Below are 23,190 nucleotides of genomic sequence, written 5' to 3' on the forward strand. Positions count from 1 at the left end.
TACTCTCTCGCAGAAATCTGTTTGTCTCGTATCAAAGAATTTTATCTGCGTTCTGCAGAACAGTTTGTCACTGTGCAAATAAACTCTGTAACTGACAGCGCACATTGTCCCACCACATGTAGAGCTTGTGTTTCATCATCCTGGGACAAAGCCATCAGTCTGGAACTAATCTTTGCATGTGTTTCCATGTGGACAGATGAGAGGCGTCGAGGAGGTACATCCTGCGACTGAGACAGCGTTTCAGCTTTAAGTACGTGGACTGCGTGGGTTTCCTTGGTCCCCTGATGTCCCAGGATGCCCCAGAGCATGGTTGTGTTTAGTGGACAAAGTGAAATGTGCTGCCTCTGGCTGCCAGCTCCGTTTGAATGACCATACAAGGCATCGGGATTTTCTTCAGAACTGAGAGATCAGTCAGGAAAGAAGATTACAGGAGCCTCTTTTAGATTGCTCTTTCTTCTTCTATCACGTTCTTTCTCAGTGTCTTTTCTCTGTCTGTCAGCAGTTAAGTTTCTTTTCCAACTTTGCCTTTCTCAGCATTTGTATTCCTTATCGGACTCTTTTTCACTCCTTTAATCTTCCCATTTCTTTTTCTTTTCTAGCTACTTCTCGTTCTTTCCTTCCTTCCTCCTTTCATTTCGTCTCAGCCCACTGACAGAGAGAGGGTACTCTACAGACCTCCCTCAGGTCTCCTGTCCGTCCACTCCTCCCTCTCCTCCTCCGTCCTTTCTCTCTCCCCCCCTCCTCTCTCCCCTCTTCTCAGCCAGCGCAGATAAGAAGGGGGCAGAGGCAATTCCCTTCAGCCACTTCTAAAACTGGAGCCACCAGAGAAGAGTGGGAGTACGAAGATATTTAGCTCTTCAGCTTCACAGACTGTTTGGACACAACTGCTCATCATCTTCACATTACTTCTGCTTTTAAATTTGTAGCTTTGCGTTCCCCCTTTTTGTTTTGCAGAGTGGATCTGGATCTGCACCTGATACCTTAAGGATAAAAACATGCAACAGCTGATCAGTCGAGCTAATATATCAGCCCTAAAAGTTCTTTATTACCTGGATGAACCCGGCCTCAGAAAACACGATTAAGACCAAACAACGAAGACAGAGGAGAGAGGAATCCTTGGACATCTTCACCACAAATGAAGGAGACCATTCAGTGTGAGACCTCTGCGATGCTTTCCACTTTCATTTCCAAAAACTGTGATTGAAACTGAAGAGAACAAACTAAGACAGACTGTGCTGACACTCTTGTTCATATCCTGCACACAGACGTTTTCCTAAACTTAATCGGGGTCAGAGTGTGAATGAGCTTCCTTTGACCCTCTTCTGTGCTGAGAAATAAACACTTTCATATAATTAAAGAGAGTGTCATGAAAGGCTTAAGTCTCAGCCGGGGGTTGCTGGTCCTTCTGCTCCTTTGGACTTTGTCAGCTGTCATTGATGCAGGCAGCGCAGAACGAGGAGTATCTGGAAGAAGGAGAGGAGGAAGTGGTGGCGGCGCCGGCGAGAAAAGGAGGAAGTTGCACCGCATCCAGCACGGCCAGTGCAGCTACACCTTCATCCTGCCAGAGCTGGACGGATGCCCCGGTGGAGGGTCGCCATCACAGACGCAGCACTATGGTGGCTTTCAGGGCGGGCCGGGTGTCGTGCAGAGAGACTCGCCGCCTGCTGACAGCGAATGGTCGGCTCAGAAACTGCAGCACCTGGAGAGCACGATGGAGAACAACACACAGTGGCTGCAGAAGGTAAGACACAAACTGGCTTCTTATCTTTCCATGAAAGTTCGCGTCAACATAAAATTACTGGTTTATAACAGATGTTGAGAAAAGCAACAGCAAAAAGAAAACTGTGTTTACGGTCCTGTTTAACTGGGGAAAAATGAAAGTATTCACCAGAAAACATCTGCAAAACGATACAGGAACTTTCTATTCTTGTGTTTTCCCACAAATACCACAACATAAGAAAGATGGGCACATTCATACCGGTGGAGTTAAAATAACACGATGAGTAGAGACAGCACGTATCAAGAGAATGTCTGTGTGTATTTGTGTTACCACATACTGATGATGGGTGCGTTATCATTGGAGCATTGAACTCTTTGATAGGAAGAAAAAAGCATGAAAACCATTCAGTGAGTGGTTATGTCAGAGCAACTCGGGATTCCTCCGACACACACCGCTTGTGCTCCAGCAGCTGTGTGATTTTCAGAAGAAACAGTTTAGGTTTTGGTGTGTGGTGATCTGTGGGCCAGAGATCAAAGTTCCAGGTAATCACTGTGGACATGTGGTGTCTGCTTTCAATCAGGAGAAAAACACTGAGTGTGTTGCCTTCTGTTGTCCTTACAAACTACAGTATAATTCTGTCTAATCTAATCTACTTTCAACTGAGCTTTGGTTGCGCAGTCAGTGCTGTAATTGAGCCCTTGTAATGCCATTGTTCCTCCGTTATCTCACGTTTGTGCTGCAGGAGTAATGCAGAAAATTCTTGCTGTATGATGAAATTAAGCATTCATCTGTTACTTTTCTTATCATGTTACCACTTTCCCAGTTTTTCTTTCATCACAGATCATAGCTTTGGTCTTTTTCAAAATACGGGCTGCTGACAACAATTAAATATCAAAACGCAAAAAATCACAACTATACATCAATACATCATAAAATTACAAAGTCAACAATACAAATCAGGAGAGAGAAAAGAGCGAAATCTCTAAATCCCATGGTAAAATGAGAGTAACATAGGAGGATCTACAGGAGGGAATACTGATGTGCACATCGGAGGCATAGAGGTAATGGAGAGGCTTCAAAATCAGAAGCAGGATCTTAAAATGAAGCAATATTTTGCAGGCTTCCAATCAAACTGCTGGAGCACAGCAGTTATATGTTCTAAGAAATGACATAAACAGTTTTGAACAATTTGAAGTCTATGGAGACTTTTGTGCGGTAAACCAGAGAGGACAGAATTACAATAATCAATCTAAGATGTAACCAGCGCATGAACAAGAATAGCAGTACTGTTAGCTGTGAGGGACGGACACAACCGACTGATATCACATAAACAGAAATATTCAGACTGCGATTATTGATATGTGTTTCAAAATTTAAGGTGGTATCAAAACTCGCCCGACATCTTAACGTGGGAGGAAGGAGAGATCAGAGACCTGATGATACAAGGAGAATTAACCAACCAATCGTTTACAAAAAGACTTTTAGTTACTGCCAGAAGAGCCTCTATTTTCTCACGCTTTAATTTAATATGCTTCTTACCTTGGTGTTGGTTCCTAATCTGAAGCCAACAACATTCAGATCACTGTTTGTGCCAAAACTGTTGGAAGCATCAACACTGGTAGCCACAGGAGGGCGGACCACAAGAAATCCACCGCCGCACGCTGCTGATTCTCAGCCCTTAACATCTGGATTGGTTTTCTACAGTTGCCATCACAGCACCACTTTTGTGGAAAAGAGGATTATGACCAACTGTGTTTAGTGGAGGCTCAGTTTGTTCTCACTCACAGATCTGAAGCCCTGCGATACTCACAGGGTGCTTTTTGGTGTTGGAGCTGTGATGTAGCGTTCAGATCATAGTGAGAAAAACCTAATTTCTAGTATCTTGAACAGGGTTCGGTGGTCGTCACACATTACTTTGCAGATTATTGTCTGTGTGCTGTAGATGTGTACTCGCTGCAGTGTGCTTTTTTATTGTGGTGTTGTTGTTCCTCCAGCCTGCTGCAGACTACAGTGAACTTATAACGTACACTGACGTGAAACTGAGTGTTTAAAAACTGTGAAACGTGTTTACTGCTGACACTTATTTTTAGCTTTGTTTTTTCCCCATACTTCCTCCAATTTGTAAACTCTGCTGTTCCTCTCTTTCCTATTCTGGCCCTCTTTTCAACCAATCAGCTTTCATCCTACACACCCAGGTCGAGCTGCATGGTGTTGGTTTTTGGGGCGACTGCATTTAAGCATTTTAGAATCGGCTGCATCCCTGTTTGTGTAGGTTTTATGCTCTATACTGAAACTATGTTAAATGCATCATCTCTGTCAGATAAAGTTTAATAAAGAAATCAAAAGTAAAAGTGAAACAACACAAACTCAAAGCTCTCAAACTGGAAATGAACTGCATACTCTTCGTTGCACAACACTGATGAACTGATACGGAGAATTGAGGACTGAAGAAGTTTCCTTGTGGTTCCCTTATTCAAATATACCAATCAAATCAATTTCATGTACTTACACAGTTTGTATTTAAATCTGAGTTTGTAATTTTTTCGTCAATATTCTACCCAAATATGAACTGGATCCCTTTAACGACAGACCACACAGCATCTTCCTGGGTTTACCTCTGTCCTCCATCGCCTCCCGACGGTTAAACCTTCAGTCAGACGCCGGCTGATGTGCAGATTGAAGTGATTTGGCTGCAGCAGGAGATGTTGATCCATTAAATAAGATTAGCTAAAGAAAACATTTTCTAAAGGAATCTGCGTGCAGGGAGTTCCCATTCATCATCATTAGAATCATTTAAAGCTTTCATAGAATGACAGCAGCTGCATGAATAACGCTGCTGTCTTGGCAGATTTATTTAACTTTCTGAAGACGCTGCATCTGTCACGGCCACCACAAAGTTGACATGTGCTGCTAATTCTGTGGAGAGAAGAAAAATCTGTGACTTCCTTAAAGTATCACAATTCACATAATTTTCAAACAGGCTGGTATCCTAATAAATTTAGGAAGTGACTAAAGAGCCTTAAACTTTGGCCTGCTTAAAAAAAGTTGTTTCAGCTGGCTGTTAGCGTTAGCTAGCGTGCTGATGTGCCAGACAAAACCAAAGTGAGGTGGTGCAAATGGTCTCGAGGAAAGAGCCGCAGAGAAATTGTGGAGAAATTGAGGTAAGTAGTTAAGTGAAAAAAGGATTTTTGTTTGGAAAACTCAAACAAAGGTTGACTGTCTGGTTTCCAGTAGCAGATGTTTGAGTTCCAGTCTTTACCAGAATCTTTTTTTGTATGTCACCATCCTGCTCTACTCTTTCCAGAGTAATCCTTAATATTCTGCACTTTAACATATGTCATCATTTCACCTTTATTACTATTTATTGATGAGACAAAGTTAAGCAAAAATGTTATTTAACGCACCAAATTACTGGCGTCTCTTGTTGATTTATAACTGGACTCTGTCAGATTTCAGCCTTTGATACTTAGCAATGATGCCTTACCATCACCTTGGCTAAGAATTTGACTTTGGTGGAGTAAGTACTCGTGGCTTTGACAATGGTTGCTCCGTGTACACTGACGACATTGGTTATTTCCTTATTTGACAGAAACCGGTGCATTATCATGTTATTTCTAATCATTTGATGAATAATTTTATCTATTTGAATTTGTGCTTCAAACATTTTGGGGGATGCAAAGAAACTCCTTTCAGAGGAAAAACCTTAAATTTTACTGGAAAAGGTCTCTTAAGCCCACGCACATGTTAGCAGGTTTTTCCTGTTCAAACAGCACCTGGCTGAACTCTCAATGACTTTATCTCCACTAAATCTGCTTAAATCATGTCAGTGACTCCACTGATCTTTCCTCAGTAGATCATTTCCCAATATCAGAGCCCTGACTGCCAAAACTAGCCAAGCCCCCGAAACAGACTAAAGTCCCGTGCATGAGTTATTCAAAGACCTAGAAGAACCTAGAAGTTCATCAGTAATATCAGTTCTAAAACATAACGGGAGGCATTGCTTTGTAGCTGCCAGTTGATCGTTGTGTTTACACTTTAGCAGTGATATTACAAACGATTTAATGTTTCCAGAACGTTTGCAGCACCTGTTTTTAGAGAATGAATGTAAAATGTACTAGTGACAGTGTATTTTACAGTTGTATGGTTGGGCTTTTTTTCTGGTGCTTTATTATTAATATTAGTGTTATTATTTTTTTAAAAATGGTTAAATCCATTTTTCAAAGCCATAATCGGAAGAAAATGAGTAAATGTGCTTTTTTGGGGGGGGGAGGGGGTCTATGTTTTTGTTTTTTGTCTATTTTTAAGGACAGCGAATGTGTTGTGCATTCTTTACGTGTCTTTGATTCTGGCCACGTGATCAAAATTTGCACCTTTACAACCTGCTGAAATACCAAAGGGTCTTTGAATCAGATTTCCTCATTGTAACAGTTTAAAGCTGATCTGCTGAGATTACAGTGGATACATTAAATTCTGGCTTTAGACACATTCCGGTGTAAATGGAGCGACTAAGAGTTTTATTGTTTCTGCTGCCCACCAGAGTTGAGTGTTTCTTTTCGTGGTAGCTGTTGGAGGGATGGAATTGCTTTCTGGAAGGATATTAATCTGAGTGTAAATTCGGTGCTTCGCTGGATTAACCCACTGAGAGTTTTCCAACGTCTTTAACAAGCCTTGTGTGTGAGCATGTGTGCGTTTGCCACCCACAATGTTAAAGCCCAGAGGAGACTCGGGTCAAGTCCACAGCTGAGGTCTGCAGCACCCCGACAGGAGATCGACAGTGACCTTTGACCTTCGGGCGGAGTTAGGGTCAGCTGTCAGGATTTAATCGGTGTCTCACTTAAGAACATCGGTGCAAGCTGTCACCTTCACCTCATCTGAGCTTTAATTCAGTTTAGTTAAAAGATAACGTCTCCACTTTCTTTCTTCTTTGCTGACTTTGTCTCGGTTTCTTGTCCTCCCTTCAGAAAGATAAAAACCATCAAAGCATCAAAGAGTTAAAGGTTTAGAGTTAAAGTAAATTTCCTTATCATAAATTAATCCTTTGAACAAACAGATGTTTATGGTGTGTACTGAAACCAAGACTTTGAAGTTGGTGTCAATTAGAGACCAATACCCATTTAAAAGTATTTACAGTTTCCTACAGAAGAACGCAGTAAATCAGGTTTCAAGAGAACAGAAAATTACGTGCACAGCAATAACGTTTAAGTTACAGAAAGTACAGGAAAAAAAATACTGTTATCAATAGAAAAGGTGGCACATTTACGCTAAAAAACTAACATAAAGTGTCTTAGCGCTGCCACAGGAGCAGCTTCAGTCCTCCTCTGCATTGATTCTCTGGGCCACTCGGACTCTATTGCTGACCTCCAAACTGCATCATGTTATATTTGAATGATGGTGGTGAAGATTATTGTCTAACATTTCTCTTAGATTCCCCTCTGGCGTTATTATGACAGCATTATTTTCATGCTCATCAAACTGCTCACTGAGTCGAGTGATGGTGACGCTCTCCTGCTCGAGATCATCACTCTGCTTATGACTAAAAGCTGTATATAAATGATGGCCATTGTTGCCGTGAAGTGCATCCATCCAAAGGCTGATATTTTTCTTTTAATTTGTCACCTTCCAGTAATAACATCAGTGTGGAGTTGCACATAGCAGACGTCTCTCCTGAACCACAGCTGTGTTGCTTCTAAATGACAGAGCTCGGTCGAAGCACCGAGAAGTATCTAATTCCCCCAACCCTCTTAACTGACGCACAGTGGACTCACTCTATTTGTTCAACTCCTTCTCAGTATTTGTGTTTCTCTTGTATTCAGAAGTCCTCTCTCAGGGCTCAGGAAGTCACAAATCAAAACCTTAAAGCTGTGGTCTGTAATGTTGGTTAGATTCAGACTGCAGAAGAGGCCTTATGCAGTGTTGCAAGAAGATAAAATGGCATCAGTGAACAGCTGTGAGCCAACAAACATGACTTCAGGATGCCACTTTCCCAGCAGTGGGTCATTGAATCTGTTAGGTAGTCTACTGTTCTGTCTGTTATAACAGCCACAACACAGCATAGAAACTGGTTTAATTACAATTTCTCAAACAAAAGGCAACTAACTGGTGAACGTAGTTGTGAACATTATGCCAACCGGCTAGCTTTAACAGCATAAATGATGAATAGAGACAAATAGTCTTGCTGTTTTGGTCCTCTATATCTTTTAGATGTCTCATCCTTTAGCCAGACTGACTCCAACTCTGTAGTCTTGGACTGCTGTACTATTACACAGTGAAGATCTCCTGTAAACTCGGGGCTCTCAATAGTGATTGTGTGGGAAATGCTGCACAGAGCTCTGGCACCTTCACTCTGGGCCTGGCTCTGTTTTTTGTTTCCCTCCTGGCAGAAATTATGGATCAGTCCTGAAGAAATATTAATGTAGGACCTTCAACTTAAGCTATCAACAGCACTAATTATAATTAGTTTGAATGAGCAAACTGACCCAGAAACAGAGCGGACTCTGACACAACAGCCCTGGTTTGAAATTTACTAACATGGTCTCGAAAAACAAATTCAGTGAGATCTGCTGACCCTGCAGGTTGCTTATGAAATTTAACTTTTATATTTTATTACTTTTATATTTCTGTGAAACAATAAAGAGAAATAAAAAAAATTGAATCAGGTATAATACCTAAAAATTCTTCTTATGGCTTTTATTTATTGTTTAATCTTTCCTATATGAATAAAATAATGCGCACGTTTCTTTACCAGCAACAGTAAAGTGCAAATGTGTTTATCTCAAGTGTTACCACTCACTCAGACACTGTTTGGTTTTATGGGGCCGTGTGGCCTCTGCCGCCGTTTGGTGGTTTTCTCGAAAGCCGGTCTGTAAACAGAAGTAAGTGAGGTAGTTAACAGGGGGCTTGTTTAGTTTTCTGCCAAATGACTGACTTCAAATGAAGCCGTGCCTGAGAGACGAAGAGAACGAAACAGGAAAGCCACTGTGGTTAGATCACAGCACGGTTATCAGCTGCTGCCACTACCATGCCACGCTTTGATGTGGTCAAAGGTTCTGCTGATGATAACCCTCTGCAGAGAGACAAGGACAGAGCAGCAGCAGCTATGAAAAATGTGGTGGGATAAGATGGAGAAAGTTTGATTTTATAACAAAGGATAAATATTTTATTAGTCATGCTCCACTATATCAGCCCGAGGATTGTCCTGGAGCACAAAATTATGTTTATTAAGTCAGCATGACATCAAATATCTGTTCAAAATACTCTACATTTATGGAAAATATGAATTTTTTATTGAGAAATTGGCTCAAATTAAAATACTTCATATGGACTCCATTATGAGCTGTTTTACAGGCCAGTTTATGATACATGTCTGGAGCACGTAGCTAGTGAATGTTTTCATTATAATTTAAATAAAGTATTAGAAACATTTGATCAACTAACAGCAACACACGCATCTTTGCAGAATACTGAAATACTTCAAAGTTAGAAAATAAACTCTGTATATACATAGAAGTATATAAATGTGCAAATAAAGACAAAAAAGTTGTGTCAGTTAGTGTAACATCAAAATACTTTTCTGATATTTTATCCAGTCATGAACACCTTTAAAGGAATAGTTGTTTATGTTTGTTGGTAAATATTTATTGTTACTGTAATGTAATTACTGAAGCCAGTATAGTTACATTACTGCATTACTGAAACATGTACAGTAATGTGTTACTTTGGGAGACACTACACTCGACAGTGCTGGTGTGGAGGGACATATTAAACCCAACCAGTCTGATAAACCTGACAGACCCACCTGTCCCCTTTCTTTTGTCCCAATATGGACTTTTTTGGCCCCAAGCACAGTGACGCTATCTATCAGACCTGGTGGGTGACTAGACGCAGGCAGAATCTGATGGTTATCTGACGCCACGGGAAGAAACGCATCGCACTCAGCAGCTCTTTGTCGTGCTTCATTGAACAACATGTGACAAGTCTGTACAGTTTAAAGGGTTTTCTGAATTCACAGCCAGCGGGGTAATAACAAACTACACTGAAGAGCTTTCGCAAGTACTTTTGATCTTTGCTCGGAGAGACACCTGGTCTTTGAGCTACTGCCCTGTGCTCCATCATCCTTCACAGCCACACATCAAACAGCTCTGAGCGGACCCCACTGACAGCACTAATAACAGCGTAATGACCGCCATTATCTCCCAGTCAGCCTCCTTCAGTCTAAACACAACTGCTGACAATTCAGCTCTTATTGAGCTGCTACTTGTTCCTAAATACATCGTTAACATTGCAGTGATGTTGAAAGACTCGGAAACTTATTTGATCTTTAAGAGGACGGAATAACAAATATCTCAGAGGAAGTAAACGTTCCTGATAATTGATCAATGATTCTATGCTTTAACGTCATAGTTTTAGTTTGTGGTTTAATTTGAGTAATAGATGAAACATCAAAGACTTTGTGGGGAGAATAAGTTAGAATATTCAGCAGCAATGGAGTATTTTTTTATAATCTCACTATTATTGGATTTTTATGACCAATATAGCACATTTGTACGAGGGCTACAAGAGTATCACATTTTCACTTCATTAGTATTGTAGCTGATAGAACTGAGAACATGAATACTTTAAAGATTTCTATACAAAATGTGAATCATACTAACAATTTGACTCTTGCGTGTTTTGTCCATCAGTCCGTTTTCTTTGTGTTGTCCAGGGTTACACTCAGCTGCAGCCTGTCACAGTTGCGATAGAACAAGGGTGCTAACTGATTACAACAAGACAGACGACTACAGTCAGTTTAGAATCAATAATTAACCTTACATGTATGACTCTGAGTGCACACATGGGGAGAACATGCCAACTCCAAGCAGAAAGACCACAGTTGACCAGTGGATTCAAACCCACGACCCTCTTGCTGTGAGGTAATGAAGCTGACCACTGCACTACCACAAACTCGTGTGGTTTGTCTCTTTTGGCAAATGAATTATTCTTGAAATGTGAGTGTAAGGAAGTGGAGAGAAACCCTTTAACTAAAACTGTTCAAATGTTTACAGAAACAATAATGTCTCAATTATTTATGATATTATCGTGTGCTATGAAAACAAGCGCCCCTGAAGGGTGAAGGCTATACTCAAACTGTTTTATGCTGTCGTCAGCAGCAAAGATGTCAATATGAAAATCCCCAATAATGACATGTGCATTATTTTTAGAGACCATTATTGCTGATGTCAGCATTGTTACATGGATATCTAGTGTGGTATATTCATAGTTTTGTGTCATTGTCATTGTGAATTTGTGAAACTTTATGGTGTCATTGTGACATCATAAAGCGGCGTATTGAAAAAGTAAAACGCGTGTTGTACAGCTCTATCCATGCCCTTCCATATCATATATTAATCTTTATGGTTTCTTGAAATGTATTATTTAAGGTCAGCTTTCAACTTGGGTGCTAACTATGAAGTTCAAGGTCAAATGTTTAGCCAGCCTAGGTACTCGTGTCTCCCATGGCCTAGTATTTGGAGATAAAGTATCTGAATTTCAGGAGCGGGACCACGCCTCCAAACCGATCCTTCTGGTTTTTATCTATATGTTCCCCCAGTTCTACAAGCTGTACGTTCACGTTTATGTGCTCCACCCTCCCTCCCCTTTTCAATTCTTTAACGTCTTCACTTCTATTTAGTACACGGGGATCTGCCAGGCCTGGGAACCACCGCCAGTCCCCTTAGAGGCTTTCCCCAAACCGCAGCTCAATTCATGTCCAAGCATTCACTTTTATCTACTACAGTGCTGTCAAACCTAAAATGAGGACGTGGGCCCAGCGAGTGAAATTGTTGTAAAGTTTGAATATGAGCAGTGTTGGTCAAGTTACTTGAAAAAAAGTAATCAGTTACTAATTACTGATTACTTCCCCCAAAAAGTAATCCCGTTACTTTACTGATTACTTATTTTCAAAAGTAATCGATTACTTAGTTATAGTTACTTTTTAAAAACACGATTTACAACCTGAATAGGTGATAAAGCGATAGATCTTTCAGCCCAATTCTACTTTTTCTGCATAATTCATCATACAAAATGTAATCAAATGGAAAAGTCTCTTTTAAAACTTGTTTTATTAGTTTTAATCTTTTAACTTTATGCATCAAGCAAAAATTAAATTATATGCAACATTCTCTGACTGGAAGAAATTTGTTTAACATTTAAACCTATTTTCTGCACATTCCAGCACATAAAATAAAATATTTTTGTGTGTTTACACTCACTCTTTCAAATAGATGCAAGTAAAACACAGCAGAAAATAAATAAAATCAAAGACTAGCGGTCCTGTTGCTCTATTTTCACCTGTAAAGCAGGACTGGGGTAGGCGGAGGAGGTTTACCCTGGTGCAGGTGTGCCGCAGCGGTCAGTGGAAGAATCCATGAGTTTCTCTGTGAATTTCACATTACGTCGTAGTACACTCGGTGCTTGCTTGGAAGTTTAGGGTTTTTTCGCTGTAAAAAGAAGTTTTCTTCCACGCACAACGGACACTAATGTTTTTGTCACATGGAATCAAACTCAAAATAAGGTCAGTACTTCCACGCTTTAAACGCTGCATGCTACACTCTGTCCCTTTTCGATATATTATGATCTGCAGACAGCTGTTGTCACGAACGTCGCACTCGCACGTCACTGTCATGAACGTTCTCGCAAAAAATCACGGTTTTAGTAGCGCAGTAACGGGCGTTCCTACGTGAAAGTAACGGTAATCTAATTACCGTTTTGCAATAGTAATCCCTTACATTACTCGTTACTTGAAAAAAGTAATCAGATTACAGTAACGCGTTACAAGTAACGCGTTACTGCCCATCTCTGAATATGAGCCATAAAAAATTTTGAGTTTTAAAGTTTTTATAGTTTTTCACATAAGATGGGATCAAAATTAGATCTGTTGTTGGTGTCGACCATGTCATAAAATTAAAAACGACATCTTGTCAGACAAACAAACTGAATAAATTACATACACCTTTCCTTCGGGAGGAGAATAAATCTCTTAGGATGACTTCTGGGACCTTGAGTTTGCAGAATATGATGCTATTTTGTCAGATCACTTCTGTGTCTCATGATTATGCACAGGGTTTCCTTTGGGCTTGTTGTTTCAGTGGTGTTTTGGTCTCTCAGTGACAACAACCCTGTTTTAGAGACCAGCACTAACATCGGGACGATGGAACGGTGACTGTGGCCTAAGCCCAATTAGTGACTATTTGAAATGTTGCCGTAGGGTTCTGCCGTCTGTCTTCACATCTGTGTGCAGGCCTCAGATTAACAACTTTGGGTTCTTGTTTCCGACTTTACTCCCCCGTTGAGAATAATTGGGAAATGATTTTTGTAGAACTGGCTGCAGTGATGGGAATCTTTGGGAATGCTTTTACCACAATGATGTATTTTATTATGCTTTATGGAGATCTGCAGCAGGGAGGCGGGATTGTGTTTGGGTCTTTCAAAAGCAGTTAATAAAAAGATCTGACTGCTGTGCACCGGCTGAAGCGCTCGTGGTTTATTATCTGATAATGTAAAGGCCACAGTCTCAGAGCAAAGGGCCTCTGTTATACACTTCTGTGTTTGTGACATCGACACCAGGATCTCGACAGTTTAATAACAGCAATCATCAAACCTAAGAACAAAATATATCATTACATTTTTTCTTTCTAAAGTTTCATCTTATCAGAGTTTTTGGGATGTAAATAAAATGAAAAGAGACAGAGTTGCACAATGTAGTAAAACAAGGTCCAGATTAGCTATTAAAGTTGAAATTAGAAACATAAAAAGTGGTAACAGTGCAGGAAATGCAGTCACAGGGGATGAGGCTGCGGTCATGAGTGGGAGAGTGTGTGTTTCTGCTTGTGGGTCTGTGGATTGTTTATTGGCATAAAAGTCTGACGTCAAGATAGGCATCATTCATAGTGACTGCTACACTGAGCTTAAAAACTATGACACAGTGATACATGGTCCCTCCTGAATTTTGCAACATACTGCTTGTTCTTTCTACTTGTCAAATATAGTGACATAAATCACAAAGGCAGGTAAACAACAGTGTGGGTTTTCACTGGAACACACAATTGGCAGTTTGGAGCTCGTCAGCTTCAAAATTTAATCATTTTGTTGCATCGCCTGCAATTCTGCACAGTATATGTTACATGTCTAAGGTTAAATGAAAGAGGAGAAGTTAAACAGAAGGCAGGAGGCTGTGCTGTTCAACACGAAGCTGCAGAACAGCTTCAGTACTTCTGCAAGTGTCCAAACTCTTCTGGAGCAATGAATGAAATTCTTTCCATCCTTGACAGGATGGTCCACAGTTTCAAACTTGTAATTTCAGACTTTACACACCTGCACTGTTAACGTTAAAGCCGGTTATTTAATGTTGATTATCTGATAACAATAACTTAAAGCAGCAAATTAGAAGGAAGAGAAAAAAGCACACAGGAGGAAATGTGCACTAAAATACTTTTGTGAAAACAGAACAGTCACTGGTCAGTTTACTGCAGACCTCAGGTAAGGTGCAGACGTTCTTTCCTGTCAGACAAACACAATATGCTGAAATAATTTTGTTTCCGTGCACTGACACACATCCATGTTGCCCACTGCAGCTTTAAATAACAGGATGACTCAGTCCGTTAAAACCCCAGTGATGTGTTTCCTATAGAAGCCATTCTAGCCAGCTGAATGCCATCAGCAGTTACCTAGTATGGCAGCAGGAGAGGGAAAAATAAACCTTGAGCATGTTATTATAAATAAGATAATATTGTTTGTTACTTCCTGGAAATGTTTGCGAGTCTGACACCTGTGAATATACCATCTGAGTCACTGTCAGAAATTCTTTGATTTCATTACAAAAATCTACCTGGAGAGAATTTCTGAATATTTTGGTGCTGATATTATGTTGGAAATTGTTCCGTCCTTTTAAATGTTGCTTAGCGTTCTGTTGTTAGCCTCCAGTGACTTCCTCTTGAACGCCAGCTTGCCATTGTTGTCTGATACCTTTACTGTGTATTACAATTTGTGCATCTATGAGTATATGAGAAGCATAAATTCAAACTTCAGATGTTGAATCGCAGGTCACCCCCAGTGCAGTTCTCTGGGTTAATGTCTATAATTCCTGCACAGGCCTCAGGCTCACAGTCCTAGAGACCAGTTGGTGACTGTTTGGCAACCATCGGTATTCCTTGATCAATTGGCAAGTGGTCTTTGGGGAAGTTACTGGAAGTCACTAGAATGAATTTGGTTGCGAAGCAGTGCTTCACCAAAATCCCCCATATGACTGATTTGGTCACAGTCACTGCTAATTCACATGCAAGACACCAACTTGTCTGCAACTAGCAAAATACTTTCCAAAGCTGTAGTGACATTGTGAAATGAGTGATGCAAACAGAAAACAGAGGCTTTTCATACCTATTCCTGGTAAATTTCATTGCTTAACCCTCTGCGTTGACTCTCTGTAGGCAAATACACAAAGAAATGTAAAGCATGCACTGGCTTCCATCCACTGTTGAAGTTACTGTCTGCAATATGACATTACATTTAACTGGAAGTGTGCAACAATGGTTGCTCCAACCATTGTGGCTCAGAAGCAGGTCCTTGTGTTGTCGAAAACGTGTTGACGAAACGTTTCTCCCACAAAACGCTACGTCCAGATGAACAGAATCACCTTTTGGAGGTCCTTGTGTTGTGTTTGAACTATTTTTGCACTGACATGATTATAAAATCTAATGTAAGCCATTACATGCAACATGTTAGACAGTTTGGCTGCTACTGCACATATCTGTTGTCATGTTTTCAATGGCAGCAGGTCAAAATCATTGCAGCTGCTTTGTGACCACATGTGGCTCATTTTCAGACCTGGTTACCGACAACTTTAACTACCCCGTGAAGAAGGAAAGGATGAAACAGAATCACACGGGGGTTACTTTTTAGTGGGAGCCAATTCAGACTTCTGTATCACTCCCGCTGATTGTCGTACTGTTATCGACACAGTGAATCTCACTGGCTGCCGGAGACACACTTCAAACAAGCTGGCAGAGATGCAGAGGGAAGGGAAGAAAAAGAAAATCATTCATTCAAAGGATTAGAGTAACAGTGGCAAGTTTGTTTGTTCTCTTCAGAAGAAAAAACACGTTTTTTTAATCATAGAATGAAAACTCGCAGCTGATTAGTTCCTGAACATTTAACATCTTTAAGAGTTTACAAAGTAATACTTCCCTTTCAAAAGCATAAGTAAACCTCATCCTGTTTCAACAAAGAAATCACAAAAGCAAGATGTCATCAAAATGCTGTTCAATTATTTTTACAAGATTTAGCTTTTTGGAGCTTTTAAATAATTTGTGCACAGTTCAAAGACCATATTTTTATATATAATCATTTTTGTAATCGTTACTTTGCTGTTTCGAGTGACGCATGAATGCGTACTTGCTCAGCAGGAAGATTGTGGGTTGCCACAGGACTGAGGAACTGAAATCATTTGTCACAGGAAACCAAAGATAAAAATAAATAAAATGCATCCATCTGTCTTTGTCATGTCTACTTTGAGTTTTTGAGCAGGTGACATTTTAGAGACCCCCCGCCTTCCCTTCCTGGTTCAGACGCTCACAAATAAAATCTGTTTTACAGTCATCAGAGCGAGAGGCTCAGGCAAAGCAAACATGAGAATACGTGTGCCCCTCTGAAGTACTGACCATGAAGGACGTAAATCAAAATCTTAGTATCACTCGTCCAAATCAACACCCCACTTGCTCGTGCCCCCAGCAGCACACCCACCAAGCTTTAAGTAGATTGGATGAATGGTTCTCGAGACAGAACAGATAGACAAGATTTCTCGAATTATTAGTAAAATATGCATTCAGTATTTCCCTGACCTCCTACATAATGCTGTTCTTATTCGTTCTTCATAACAGCGGCTCTTCTCGTCATGTGTTTCACGTACACATGCTGTCATGAGTAACAACAATTCATATAGAAACCAGACTGAAAGGCAGAAAGCAGCTACTTCCTAATGAGACTAAGATGATGATGATGGTATTAATAGGTGAGCTAAAGGAGGAAGTCCCAGCTGTTATAATGTGCAACACGGGCTTTTGCTCACTGTGGAATTCGGGTTTGGCTTAATGCTGTCTTGATTCAGATCTTTGTCATGTTAAAATGTTGCAGTTTAAAAGTGGGAAGAGACAAAGTGGATGAAAAGGAGGGTAAGTGCTTAAAAGAAACCAGAGACAGCGAGGAAACAAGGGAGGGGGAACTGAAGAGGAAGACATAGTTCAGCACTTTCAGACATGTCGCCTGCTAACTCATGAATCAAAACAGTGAAGCCAAGCAAGCACGCTGGGGGGTGGGGGGGAGAGGGTGACGAAGATACAGTCAGCAGAGATAAATGTAAGGAAGGAGAGGGAGGTGAGAGGAACTGTAAGACAGAAACAGCCAGAGGGAAGAAAAAATACAGATACATTTATACAGAGTTGCAAAACCAATTTTAGGTCAATATTTTTCTGAGAATGTGGCATAAAAGATGTAGTTGTTGTATATTTAAAGATTAGATGCTTATGATTTCGGGGTCTTAAGTTATGTTTTATTGATAGTTCTCAAGAATACAATAAAGTCTGGAGAACCAGAGTTCACAGTCTTCAGTCAGGGTTGGTAAACAAAGGTACCTGTTTATTATCAGAGGTCTGTGTCTGTGGATTTCACCCAGACGGTTTACAGCATGGTAACTACTCCACCCTCTAGTCTAATTATGGCCACGTCTAACTCCAGAGAATATAGGTGGGGGTCCTAAAGTTAAAGTGGAGGCTTCTCAGAATCCAGACACCACTGGGAAACATCATGGTTGCAGTTGATCCCATCTTTTGTATACAGTCTATGGCTTCTTATGCGATTGGACTCGTGATAAGTGTTTTTAAAAATTAGAATAAAAGTGTTTTGTGCCACCTGTGACTTCTTTATACTTTGTTTCCAAAGAACTAGACTTTCTTCTCATTTTAAATTGTCTTTGAGCAACAGTTCTCCAGGTTTTCTGAAGGCCTTTCAAAGTTTTTACTCATTTTCAGTCCAGTCTGTATAACTGACCATTTTCACGTAACACTGACTACGAATCATTCAAGGACAAAAAAGGCAACTTCCTCACAGGATGTACCAGAGTTCTGTCTACACAAATCAGACAACCTAGCAAAGAATTCATGTCTTCTTTGAAATTGTCAGCGCAAAGAAGCAGCACTGGCTGCTGGAGACACACTTCAAACAAACCTGCAGAGATACAGATGCAAGATGAGGAAGGGAAGACAATCATTTATTTAAAGAATTATAGCAATAGTGGCAAAATGTTTTCTTTTCAGGAGAAAAGACACATTTTTAAAATCACAAAATTAAAACTCACAGCTTTAGTTTCTGGAAACTTTGCTGACACCAAAGTCGAATGCAGCTCAGACCTTTAAGAGTTTACTTCACTTAGAAGACCATATGCAAACTGCTGCCCGTTTCAATATAGAAATTACAAAAAATTACAAAAAGATGATGTCATCAAAATGCTGCTTACACATAACTCAGTAAATGATTTTTACAAGATTTTGCACTTTTAAGCATTTAAATAAGTGCAGAACCCATCTGAGGACAGTGTAAACCATGTTTTTGTAGCTGCACTTTGCAGAAGTCCCCTAAACACATCAATAATGATAATTATTAATTTGCTGTTATGAAAGCAGCAATGCTATAAGGATGCACTCACTGAATACCACAGTCCTCAGTGGGGAACTTGTGGCTTGGCAGTTTCCAAACAACATTACCATAGAACTGAAGTCATTTGTTACAGGAAACCAATGACAAAAATAAATGGAATGGAATAAAAACATGCCCAGCTCTCATTGTCTGGATTAGCATGAGTTGTAAACTAGATGGCGTTTTGCATATTCTTTAAAGTTCTGCTTTAGACTTGGTTTTAGGGATAAAATTAGACTTAGGTTAAGGTAAGTTTTAGGCACTTAGTTTTTGAAGGTTAAGCTTTGGGGGTAAGAGGCTTAGGAATGCAATTATGTCATTATTGTATCTTTAGGAACTTTGTTACTAGCGTCCTGCTGCAAAAACACACCATTTGTTCCCATTTCTTTAGTTGAATCGATGAAAAATGCCAAAGACAACACAGATTGACAGCCTAAAATGGTATTTCTGTAGTAGTAAGGTAATCCCAAAGAGCTATTAGCTGAAAACTAATCTCAAGATAGTATGCAGTGTGTGCTTAGAAATTAGTACAAGTGGAGGACAAATCAAGAAGAAGATGAACAGAAACTCAAGTCATGTCCTTAAAAAAATGGGGAAAAAATCCAGCAAAGGCCTGACAGATTCATCTGATACTTCAGTTAATCCATCTCAATGAAGACTGAGGTACACAAGAAATGGACAGAAAATAAGTGGAGCTGCTTTTGGTTCAAGTTATTGTCAATATGTACAGATGAAGCCAACAGAGAAGTAGAGCAGAGAGCCATCTGTAAAACATCGTAGAGGCTCTGGCATATACCATCTGGAAAACCTCTGATTGATTATCAGTCTTAGATCGGAGCCCAGATCGCAGCTTTATTGAAGCAGTGTGGGATCATCTGGACATAGACTGAACCAAAAGGCAGAATCATTGAAAAAAAGAGCTTTGAATGTCCTTCAAGAAGCCTGAACAACTATTACTGAAGACTTGCTCAGAGAGTTCAGACTATGTTAAAGATTAAAGGCAGTCATACCAAATGACTTTCAAGCTTGTTGTAATGTTACAAACGTTTACTGTATTTCTGTTTGTATGTTTCAATAAATCCCTACACCTGTTTCCAAGAATTGAGGAGTGGCTTGAAACTTTTCCACAATCCTTTCGATAGAGGTTTGGTCTTATTGGAGGCAAAGCCAAGATGGCTGATCGGTGTCATGCCTTGGGTGTAGATGGACTTTCACTGAATTCTTTGTTTTCTTTAAAGAACCAGAGAACGTTTCCTCTCCAACTACACACCTTATAATTGAAAAGACGACTGAGGCCCACACAGAAGCTGAGGTCAAGCCTTAAATCAGAAGATTAGTCAACTTTTGTTGACAGGTGTCAAACTCCAGTCCTCGAGGGCTGGTGTCCTGAAACTTTTCCATGTGTCCCTGCTGCAGCACACCTGAATAAAATTTAGTAGGTCATTAGCAAGGCTCTATAGAACTTGACTGCATGCTGAGGTGGCCGTTCAGCCAGTTGAGTCATGTTACAGCAGCTTATGACTGAATGAACATGGTGCAATAAAAGTACTTTTAGAAGTACATTTACTTGAGTAGGGTTATACGTTGCCACCTCAGCATGCAGTCAAGTTCTATAGAGCCTTGCTAATGACCTACTAAATTTTATTCAGGTGTGCTGCAGCAGGGACACTTTTAAAGGTTTCAGGACATCAGCCCTCTTTGACAAGAGTTCGGCACCCCTTATTTAACCCAGTGTCACATATTAATGGGAACATAGATTAACTGATAGTTGGCAGGATATTTGTATTTCTAGAAAATAGAAAAGGCCTTGAAAAGTTCAGTGTGACATGTGAAAACTGCTTGAGGTTTCTATTGTTTTTGACTTTTAAGTTTTTTAAGTTTTAAAATCTCACTTCTCTGTTTAGTTTTGACACACTTTTTTCACATGTCATGTTTGGATCATTGAGATTTGTGAACAGTTTATTTTAAATAGACATTCTTCACAATTTAATTGCTTTAGAAGCTCATCATTCATTTCTGTGTTAGGACAGGATAAACATTCCTACCTCATCTAATACACCACAAGTTATCTGAAAAGGAGTGATGGCAGAAAATCAAAAAGATATATTTTCATTAAAAATTATTTTATGAATCATCACTAACGTGTATCAGGGTGAAGAGAACCTTTTGAAGATTACATATAAATGTGGGTTTATGTTATAATCTATTTCATGTAAAAGGAAACATGTAATTCTCCCTATCCAAACTTGGAAAGGGTGTTGTCTCAGATTAGAGCCATAACATGTATTAACTATATATCAATGAATAAATCAGAAAATCCAATAAAAATTATCTATGTTAAGATGAGAATATACAGAGTTTCTTCTCTATCAGTTTGTCAGACAGGCAGTGATAGCAGCACTTTACTGCAGAACATCACTTCAGCCGCAGCCTCTTCGTCTGCTGCACAGCAGCTGCTTCACGTCTCAGCTCAGACGTTATCAAAGAGCCGAGACGGAGCTTTTATTTCCCTGGAAGTCCATCTCAGACCACAAGTATCCGCAACACCTTTTGTTTTGAACCGTCTTTCTCTGCTTCAGATCAAACTCGATGCTGCTGCTATGCAGACAGGCAGTGTGCTCACATTACCTTCTAATTTAATGCAGTCAACGCAAAGGCACAAATATTCCCTTAACGACAGTTTGACGAGTTCAGTCAATCGGGAGGACTTTAGAGAAGACCTACTGCTCCTCCACATCGAAAGGAGCCAGTTGAGGCAGGCACCTCCAGCGTAAGGTGCTCCGACCAGGCATGTCCCACGGAGAGGGCGCCCGGAGCAGACCCAAGACCCACTGGAAAGACTACACCTATTGGCTGGCCTGGATGTTTCCCCAGATGAGCTGAGGGAGGTCTGGGCTTCCCTGACTTCAGACCTAACCTGACTTCAGATAAGCAGAAGAAAATGGCTGCATGATTTATCATTTTGTTACTTCAGATTTTAACTTGTATTCGTTTTTCAGATATTAATTTGTCATAATTTCATTACATGAGAACTTTAGTAGTAATGTTTTCATATCATATTTAATTTAGTCTTTTTTTTTCTTGGTTGCCGGCAGTATTTTTGAAGAGTTTTGACATTTAACTGTTCTCAGATTTGATAATTTTTTTTTTGGTTTCTTTGACTAAGAAATTAGTGGCCAGGAGCATCGCTAATATGAATATTTCAATACAAGATCTCCTAAGAAGTGTTTTTTTTAATCTAACAGTAATTTTGACAACAATCTCAAGTGTCAAACTTACAGTTTACTTGGATGTATTTTATTAGTTATATTTTATTAGAATTTTGTTATCATCTGAGAGACAAATGCCATCTAAGAGTGAATGTCCTCTTCTCTTTTGTAGAGTGCTGTCCAGTTAAACCTGGCTCTCCTTCTCTTGTGTTTTCACTAAAAGGTAGCCAGGTGATTATTGTGATTATTGTGACTCTAGCTCTACACCATTGGTCCACAGATCGTGACAACAGTCCCTGTTCTGTCCGGTGGGCTAATCCAGAACCTGCACCAGATGTAGCGCTGGTTCTGTTCAGGGCAGAACAAACAGACAGTTAAAAATATCTGCAAAGAATAATCTTTTTTACGGTATTTAATAATATTGGCTCCAATCCTTTCAGCAAACTAACTGGAGCATTATTGTGAAATATAACCAATAACTAGGGCAGCCTAACCACCACAGTCAGCATCACAAACACAGAACGTATAAATAAAACTGTCACTCTTATCAGGTCAGTCCGACTGTTCGTCACAGTAGGAGTAGATCTGCTGGATGGTCACCAGTTTCACTTATCAAGCAAAAATTCTGTAATGGGGCTGTTCTTGTTCAGCTTTAAACTATAAACTATGAAGACTTTCCACTGTTGCCATTCTGCCTTTCTCATTTGTGTTTTTCCTTTTTTCCTTATCTGTGCATCCCCATTACTTCTGGTTTATGAAGGACCATAAATCCAACAAAAAAAAACGTTGCCACTGACTTAGAGCTTATAGTAGCTGCAGGCTACATACAGTATGGATATATGTTTAATCGTACAGGCAACACAGGGGACTTTCTTTTGGGGACAAAAAGTATGCTTTGCACAAATCGTTACATTTAAGGGTGGCAGCTAGATTTAAGATCGGGGTTAGTGATTACTTGGTAATTATGGCTAGTTTCCAAGAAATTACTGTACTATAAAGTCAATATAATGTACTCTGAATTGAGGGGAACACAACTTTGTGAGTGTGTGTTGTTGTTGTAACACACTGAGTTCACAAGCAAATCCATAGCATCATTTTGGATAATTTCTCTGTGTTATGATCTGCAGCTGCTTTTCGTTTCACTGATTTTTACAAAAGCTTTTGAGACTTTTTAATAGCACTTAAGTAAACCCAGATACTGAGATATGTTGCAAAAACACACTTTTCTTCTAATCAGCTGATCTGTTGCACAATGAAGTACTCTGATTACGTGCATGTATGAAAACAAAGTAAAAACGCACCAATGTACGGCCTCGGTCTCTCACCCGGACATGCAAACGTGTTGACAGATGAAGCAGGTTCATAAAAAAACACAGACAAACAGTAATATGAATTAATAAGAACGGAAAAGGTTACATAGAAATGCTGCACGGATCACACACATGGACACACACAGCTCTCATCAGCTGCTGTGATTCCCTTTGGATGTCCATTTTTACTGACTATTTGTCAGTTGGCTTTTCCCAGAGAAAAGCCGCT

At 39.9% G+C, this 23,190-nt stretch overlaps 1 protein-coding gene across 1 annotated transcript in view; it reads left to right on the forward strand.

Moving 5' to 3' along the window:
* Positions 1-649: 649 nt before the first annotated feature.
* angpt4 (angiopoietin 4) overlaps positions 650-23,190 on the forward strand; it is a 71,225-nt gene continuing 48,684 nt past the window's right edge. The window contains exon 1 of the mRNA XM_031726900.2: positions 650-1,741. Within this exon, the coding sequence (XP_031582760.2) occupies positions 1,367-1,741 (375 nt within the window). The 5' untranslated portion in view covers positions 650-1,366. The remainder of the gene's footprint in view (positions 1,742-23,190) is intronic.

Source organism: Oreochromis aureus, linkage group 5, assembly GCF_013358895.1.
Source record: "Oreochromis aureus strain Israel breed Guangdong linkage group 5, ZZ_aureus, whole genome shotgun sequence".
Classification (NCBI taxonomy): domain Eukaryota; kingdom Metazoa; phylum Chordata; class Actinopteri; order Cichliformes; family Cichlidae; genus Oreochromis; species Oreochromis aureus.